The 7,972-nt window shown below is 51.1% G+C and overlaps 1 protein-coding gene across 1 annotated transcript; it reads right to left on the bottom strand.

The window, feature by feature from the left end:
• Positions 1–247: 247 nt before the first annotated feature.
• On the bottom strand, positions 248–7,372 carry Cdk20 (cyclin dependent kinase 20). Its single transcript, XM_021215599.2, has 8 exons — positions 7,157–7,372; positions 6,747–6,860; positions 3,678–3,866; positions 3,393–3,514; positions 3,172–3,234; positions 2,485–2,608; positions 1,962–2,117; positions 248–1,182 (listed from the first exon to the last, which is right to left on the bottom strand). The coding sequence occupies exons 1-8, from the start codon at positions 7,229–7,231 to the stop codon at positions 985–987; spliced, it is 1,041 nt and encodes a 346-aa protein (XP_021071258.1). The 5' UTR covers positions 7,232–7,372; the 3' UTR covers positions 248–984.
• Between the last annotated feature and the right edge of the window lie 600 nt (positions 7,373–7,972).

Raw genomic sequence — 7,972 nt, 5'->3', positions numbered from 1 at the left:
GATCTAGACCAGTGGTTCTCATCCTGTGGGTCTTGAACCCCTTGGAAATCACATGTGGGATATTTACATTATGACTCATAACTAGCAAAATTACAGTTAATGAAGTATGACAAAAATCATTTTATGGTTGGGGCAGGCAGGGGGTCACCACAACATGAAGAACTAAAGGGTTGCAGCATTGGGAGGTAGAGATCCACTGTTTTAGACTCATCTTAATATATCCCTAAGAAATAAAACACAAGCTGGCTGAGTCACGCTAGAATTTATTTACTGACTGGATTTCAGGAATGCCTGCTTTCACATCTGCAGGGCAGCCTTAGGCTCACTGATTAATCCACCCAACAAGTGTGCTTTGGGAGCTGGACTGTCCATCCCTGGGCCTCAACTTCTGGACCCTCGCTCACAAATGAGCACTCAAGTCCCATGACTAGCACGAGAAGCCTGAGGACCCAAATAGCCCTTACAGTAGGTCCCTTCTAGGTACCTGACCCCTGTGAATCAAGGCCCACCCTTGTCCTTTCCCTAACAGCAACAGACAAGATGTAAATACAGGCAGAAACACCCAGAGCTTTTACATGAACCTCAAATCCTGACCCAGTGGAACCAAAACTAAAACATGTCTGACTTGCCAGCTGTATTCCCTGTATGAAGACAGCTTACACTCTGTGCTTCCACCAGGTGGTGCTGTAGTACCAATGTCCTTGAAGAGGGGACAGAGCCTGAGAATCATCTCTAAGGCTGGGTGGCACCACTGAGGGGTGGCCCTGGAGAAGGACACAGCTAGCAGTTTCTGGAGGCTTTGTCTGTAGGACGTGAGTCTCTTTCTCTGCTGGGATGAACATCTTCATGGTTCTGCCTCCCAGAGCCCAGCACTCAACCACACTGAGGAGCAGGACCAGGTGTGGTATATGTAAGTGGGGAGGCCATGGAGGCAAATCAGGAAGAGGTGCTCCTAGGGCGAGTAGGAAGGACTGGAGCAGCATCTCACCCCTCTGGGATGAAGGGCCGAATCAGTTCTGGGTTCAACAGTGACTCCTCAAGAGGCCGATCCACGTGGAAGTCGTGGACATGGGGGGGCCCTGGGTGAGCCTTGGGTGCAGGCCCCCCTGGGCGCTGAGGAATTGGCAGCTCAGATGGATGGGCAGGCAGAGGCGCTGTGAAGAAGTACTGATGCAGAAGGGCCTGGGGGTAGCAAATCAGGGATGGTAGAAGAAATCCAGTCACTATGTGTCCCCAGAATCATTCAACTTGCCTATATGCCTATGTCTGCAGCACTGTCCCAACAGCTGGGAACATTTCAGTGAGCTAAAAAGTCTTGCCGACAGAGGAAGGGGTGGAAGACATAAACCAGAGAAAGGGGTAAAATGCAGAGTATGTCCCCAGCAACAAAGAGAGCTTGTGGTGTAGCTATTCCCTCCCAACTGAAACATTCCCTCTGGGCAGGAGGCTCCTTGAAAACTCACAAGTCCCAGGAAGCACCTAAAACTAAAGCCCGACTCAGGTCAGATTTCTTATCAGTGTCCTTTCTGCACTGAACAGACGCTCGATCATGTCTCCCAGGACAAACCATATAATAAAGCTGGGGGGAAAGGCTGAGGAGGACTAGAGAGATGCTGCAGGCTTTGAAGAGCTGGGACACAGGAGGAGCACAAGCCCAAAGGCAAGCCTAGGGTTTGAGAAGAGCAAACACAGGAGGGCTAGGAACCCAGCAAGAGCAGTCAGGGTGAGAAAGAGACAACACTCACACCTGCAACTGCAGGAAAGAACCACTGACTAGGGAGAGGGGCTGGACAGAGGGCAGGGGTCACTGACTTCTACTCTCCTGAAGCCTTTTGGAGAACATCCCATCAAAACCCCATCTCCAAGGGTTCCACCCTACACGGGTTCTAAGTGTCACTGACTTGGCAGGGTCCCATGTCTAGGGAGCACAGAGTATCAGGAACAGTAACCTTTAACCCTACCTGGGAGGCTGCGATACGCTGCCGTGGAGGGTAGAGGAGGAACTGGCCCAGCAGGTCTAAGGCCTGGGGAGAGGCATCAGGCAGCACCTCCTCCAGGGGCACTGGTGCCTGCTCCTTGAAGGAGATCTTGTTGTAGTCAGGCAGCTCTGTGATCTCCTGAGCCCAGAGGAGAAAAAAAAGACAATGAGAGCAGCCCCACCCACCACCCCTTATCAGGCTCTCCCACCACACCTGATCTGGCTCTCCCACCAGATCAGGTATTCATTCTGCTCTTCATTCAGCCCAGAGTCCACCACCACCCACGAATGCTCTCTCCTTCAGCTCCTCCCAATCTCTAAGGCCTCCTTGCCCAGCTTACTGAGACGCTACCCAGATAAAACCTGTCCCTCCTGCAGGGCCAAGACATTGGTCTTCATTGGTCAAGAGAGAGTAGGGCACAAGATACCTACATAGGGAGAAGCCACTTCCTACTGGGAAACAGAGCAAGTCTGGCCCCTCCCCAGCAACAATGGTTGCTACTAACCGGCCAGACTCGAGGGCTGGGAGTACCCAGGATGCGAAGCACACAGCACAGTTGTTCAATGTCGTTTTCTCCCGGGAACAGGGGGGACCCATTCAACAGCTCTCCCATAATGCAGCCCACAGCCCTGTGGATACAGAGCTAAGCGGTGGGAGATGTCACATGTGGGTGATCAAGCTACCCACACAAGCTTTAACACCTCACATCAGGGCCAAGGTCCAGAGGTTCCCAGAGCAGCCATGTTATCATTCCTCCACAGACATCTAGAACAGAGCATCGCCCTGCAGCTCCAGGACTCTTAGAGCCTCAGGTCTGGGCCACCCAGGTCCTCAATTTGGGGGCAGGGCATAAATGCAAAATAACCCAAATCTCAGACCTCTGAACACCACAAACTATCTCCCTAGTCCCCCAAAATGCTGAACCCTCATACCTAGGGACCCAAGCTTCACTTTAGCCCACAACTGTCTCAACTTCAAGTCAGATGACAAAACATACTACATGCCTTGTAGCCCAGACTCCCTTACCCCATTCCCAGAAGCCTCTCACCTGAGTCTCGTCTCCTAAGCCTCCCCACACCAACGCAAAAACATCAGCGTGAAGGACACAAATTCCAAGCTGCTCAGACTACTCTCTAACCAGACAGAACATCCCCACAGCCCACGTGACGCTCGCCTGCCCCAAGGATCTCACCATAGGTCAACGCCCTGGTCATACTGCCTCGCACCATACAGGAGCTCAGGAGCTCGGTACCACCTGCAGGAGGGGGAAAGGGTTTGAGATCACAGCTGCATTGTGCTGGTCTGATAAGAAGCCACATGAGTTCATGCCAAGCCCACAGCCCATGCCTGGACAGAAGGTGCAGAAGTATCTCTTCCCCAGTGAGAGGACTGGCAGGGATACAGCCCCACTACCTGGTGGCCACCTGATGTGTGTAGAGGCGACCACCATCTGGAGAGAAGACCCGGGCCAGGCCAAAGTCAGCTATCTTGAGCTGGCCTGAGGCGCTGATGAGCAGGTTGGCAGGCTTCAGGTCCTGTGCATACAAAAAGAAGCATCAGTCCCCCTGTACCTCGTCAGGGCTTTGGGACAGGGGGATAGGCAGCCAGGCCCCCATTTCCTTTAGAGCCATACCTCTGACTGCACCCTCTTCAAGGACCAGCTCACCCCAGCCCAACAAAGCCCATACTGGTACTAACCCGATGCACAATGTTGTTGGCATGGCAAAATGCAACACCTTTGAGCAGCATCTGCAGGTAGCTCTTGACCTGTGCTGGGGCCAGTGGCCTCTGGGCATGGCGCACCACCTCTGCCAGGTCCGACAGCATAAACTCGAAAGCCAGCACAAAGCCTGCACCATGTGGGAACACCGCCTTCAGCTGCACCACCTGAGGGCAGACATCCCATAAGCCTCTAGAGTCTAGACTGGCCTCCAGACCTCCTTGGCTCCTACCCCACTACCAGCAGCACCAATAGCCCAGGCCCTGACAGAAGACCGGGCCAGGCTGAAACAGGGACCAGGGAGCTCAGGGCTCATAGTGCTCTACTATCCAGAGATAAGATGGTCCCTAATAAGGTCTCTCGCTAATAAGGGAAAAGATCAGGTGACTTAGTGGGCAGCAGCAAGCACTCCACTGCTCAACCCATCCTATCCACATGGCACATCACCTGGAGAGGCACACTCAAGTACCAACTGTCACCCATTACCTCTAGGACCAGGAAATCCCAGCAACCTGGGAACAGAACCAGAAATCGAGTCTCCCCCAGTGTTGGAACAATGAAGGCACATCACACACGGTAGTTGCCAACGTCTTAAGGCCCAGATTGCACAGAGCAGTGAGCTAGGATGCAAGGACTCTGAGGAGCTCAGAAAATGGAATAAATGGAAGGTATTGGACTAGAGGATGGTGGGAATGTGAGAGAGCAAAGGAAGTGTGTATACTTTATTTAGAAGATCTGGGGAGGAGGTCTGAGCATGGAAAGAAGAAAGTACAAGGGCCAAAGGCTAGCAGAGATGGCTAGAGGGACAAGATTTTGAAGTGGTGGGGAGGAAAGGACTTGAACTCACTATGTAGAAGATGACCTAATACTCTCAATTCCCCTGCCTCCACTCCCTAAATGCCAGGATTACAGGTGTAAGCCACAAAGTCCAGCTGAATAGTAGTACATCCTTTAGGGGATGAACATGTCTATTCTGTCCTGTGCTCCTGCAACCTATATGGATGCTAGATCCTGAAGGGATGCCTAAGAAGTGGTAGTTAGTGAAGAAGATATAAAGGCTGGGGACAAATCTACTCCGTTTTTACATGCATCTGTGTGTTTGGATGCATGTTCACATGTGTGTACATGTATGTATGCATGAGCATATGGGGAGACCCATGGCTGAAGTCAGGAGTCTTCTCTTTAATTGCTCTCTACATTATGTGTTGAGACAATGTACTCCTATTTAATTCAGAGCTTTCCCAATACACTGATCTGACTAGCCAGCTTGCTCCAGGGGTCTCCTGTCCAGTAACTTATAAGCTGAACTCAAGGGTGGGTTACCACACCCACCTGGCAGTCACCTGGATTAACACTGCCCACGGAGCCATTTCCCTATCACCTAGTGTTTTTTTGTTTTTGTTTTTGTTTTTTAATGAAAACTTGGGACTAGAGAGACAGTTCAGTGGTTAAGAGTACTTGATGCTCCTGGAGAGGACCCAGGTTTGGTTCCCAGCATCCACATAGTGGCTCACCATCCATCTTCAGTTCCAAGGAATATGATTCCCTCTTCTGGCCTCAATGGGCATGAGGCACGCACACACACAGTACACACACACACACACACACACACACACGCATGCAAGATGTTCATACGCATAAAGTTAAATACAAATTAATTAACCAGGTATAATAGCAACTTCAGGATGGCTGTCAATCATCAGCATCCTTATGGATTTTGAACCACCTGTCCCACACATAAGCTGCCTGAAAAGCCCTTTTATTTTCAACAACAACAAAAAGGAACCACCTTATTGAAGGTTTTATTTTGGTAGTCAACAAGCATTGGAACAAATAAAAATACACACCTACATTCAGACAGTACACATATTATAAAGGAGTAAGAAATGAAAACATCTTTAATCCTGGCACTTGAGAGGCAGAGGCAGGCGGATTTCTGAGTCCTAGGCCAGCCTGGTCTACAAAGTGAGTTCCAGGACAGCCAGGGCTATACAGAGAAACCCTGTCTTGAAAAACCAAAAAAAAAAAGAAAAAGAAAAAGAAAAGAAAAGAAAACATATCTCATCTGCAGTAAATTCTGAGGCACACGCTGCTACACTTCACAATACAGCAATACAGGAGCACACACACCGATTCCATTACACTTAAGCTCTCAGGAATCAGACTGAGACCAATTCCTCAGTGTCACTGGTGCTGTGCACAGGCCAGAATTTTTAGGGGGCCCCAGGGGCATTCTAGCAGTGTCACCCAACTGAAGACCCATGAGCTGATGATAAAAGCCAAACATTCCCCTTTGCTTAACAAAGACCCAGAAGAAAAAAAGAAAGAAAAAGGGGGGGAGGGAGGGAGGGAGGCAGGCAGGCAGGCAGGCAGGCAGGCAAGCAAGCAAGCAAGCAAGCGGGGTGACCACACATAAAGTCTTTAAGACATCCTTCAGAACAAAGTAGGGGCTCAACAGGTGCAAATTGCTGAGAAATCAGACCGGTTAGGGGCATAATTTAATGGCCCAGCACCTGCCTAGCATAAGAAAGGTGGGAGAGCAGGTACGAGAAGGAAAGGAGAAAACAAAAAGAAACCCACAGAATGGTTAAGAGGGGTGGGGGGGGATGCATGAGCAACGGGTGTGTAAATGAGAGAGAATGGGAAGGTGAAGTACACAGAAGAGAGTGGACCTGGGAGCATAAATAAGGGGTAAGCAGGGCTGGTAAGAGCACCCGACTGTTCTTCTGAAGGTCCTGAGTTCAAATCCCAGCAACCACATGGTGGCTCACAGCCATCCGTAATGAGATCTGACTCCCTCTTCTGGAGTGTCTGAAGACAGCTACAGTGTACTTACATATAATAAATAAATAAATCTTAAAAAAATTAATAAATAAGGGGTAAGCCGGCGGGAGCAGAGTGGGAATTAGAAGGGACTCCTTTAAGTGTATATGGGTGAGTAGAGAGGGATGGAAATAAATGAAAATGATCGAGAAGCTGCTGTCTTGGAACCTGCCAGTCTTGTCCACCCGAGCCCTGCCTGCCCACCTGAACCCAGCCCCACTCACATATGGACTGTCCTCGATCTCCTGCAGAGCCTTGATTTCTCTGAGGGCCTGGTTAGGAATGCCATCCTCCAGCCGCCGCAGGGCCACCTTCTTGAGGGCAACGATCTCGCCAGTCTGTGCAGGAAAGAGTGCAGACGCTGCCAGAACACATTAACAAGGTAGGGGCAGGGAGAGAACACCCAGGAGCCAGACACCCACTGAGATCCGCTCCTAAGTCGGGAAGATCTGAACCGTCCGCTAGGGGACGCGCTCCCGCAGTCCGGCCGCTGGAAGCGGGATCGCCACAGATGGGACCCGGCCAAGTATCCTAAGAGACCCCTGAGCGCCCACGCTTGCAGATCTCTACACCGAAAGACTGCAGAGGGAGCACAGTGGGCACCCCTCCGACTGCACGTGCGGCATGGTCTCACCTCTACGTGCTTGGCTTTGAATACGATGCCGTGGGCGCCCTCCCCGATGCGACCGAGGATGCAATACTGGTCCATGTCGGCCCGCGGCGCCCAGATCCTACACTACAGGGATCCAGCATAGGATCCTGCAAGCGTTGCCTAGCAATAACGCGTCTAGGAGCCGCTCCATCAAGCACGTGACCGGAAAGGCCTGTGCTGAGCTCAGTCAGGAATCTGCATCCCCTCTAGGCAGCACCTCTCTGCAGCCTTCCGCAGTCACTCTATCGGATGTGGCCATAGCGCCACGTGACAAGAAACGCTGGTGCGTGGGGCTGAGAGGGGCAGGGCTACGCAAGTAAAGGGTGTGTTCATGAGCCCAGAGGCGGAGCCTCTGGTAGGGAGGTGGATCTGGAGGGAGACTTCAGAAGCCAGCTGGAGTATCTAATGGCAGGCACTCACTTAGCCACTCTCTACATTTAGGCCACTTTGTAACTGACGTAAATCACTATTGGAGACAAGCACAGAGCTGACTCGTGGAGTGTCTTAGGGTTTTACTGCTGTGAACAGACACCATGACCAAAGTAACTCTTATAAGGACAACATTTAATTGGAACTGGCGTACGGGTTCAAAGATTCGTCCATTATCATCAAGGAGGCCAGGCAGGTATAGTGCAGGAGGAGCCGAGAGTTCTACATATTCATCTGAAGGCTGCTAGAAGACTCGCTTCCAGACAGCTAGGGCAAGAGTATTAAAACTCACTTCCGGGGCTGGTGAGATGGCTCAGTGGTTAAGAGCGCCAACTGCTCTTCCAAAGGTCCTGAGTTCAAGTCCCAGCA

The sequence above is a fragment of the Mus pahari genome, chromosome 16 (assembly GCF_900095145.1).
Source record: "Mus pahari chromosome 16, PAHARI_EIJ_v1.1, whole genome shotgun sequence".
Taxonomy (NCBI): domain Eukaryota; kingdom Metazoa; phylum Chordata; class Mammalia; order Rodentia; family Muridae; genus Mus; species Mus pahari.
This window is presented reverse-complemented; position numbering and strand designations above follow the sequence as displayed.

Excerpts from the sequence above, each read along its gene's own strand:
- Cdk20 (XM_021215599.2), bottom strand. The coding sequence starts at position 7,231 with ATGGACCAGTATTGCATCCTCGGTCGCATCGGGGAGGGCGCCCACGGC. Across the intron at positions 3,515-3,677 it reads CCAACAACATTGTGCATCGG|GACCTGAAGCCTGCCAACCT; the intron begins GTTAGTACCAGT and ends TTGTATGCACAG. Across the intron at positions 2,609-3,171 it reads GACCAGGGCGTTGACCTATG|GGCTGTGGGCTGCATTATGG; the intron begins GTGAGATCCTTG and ends CTGTATCCACAG.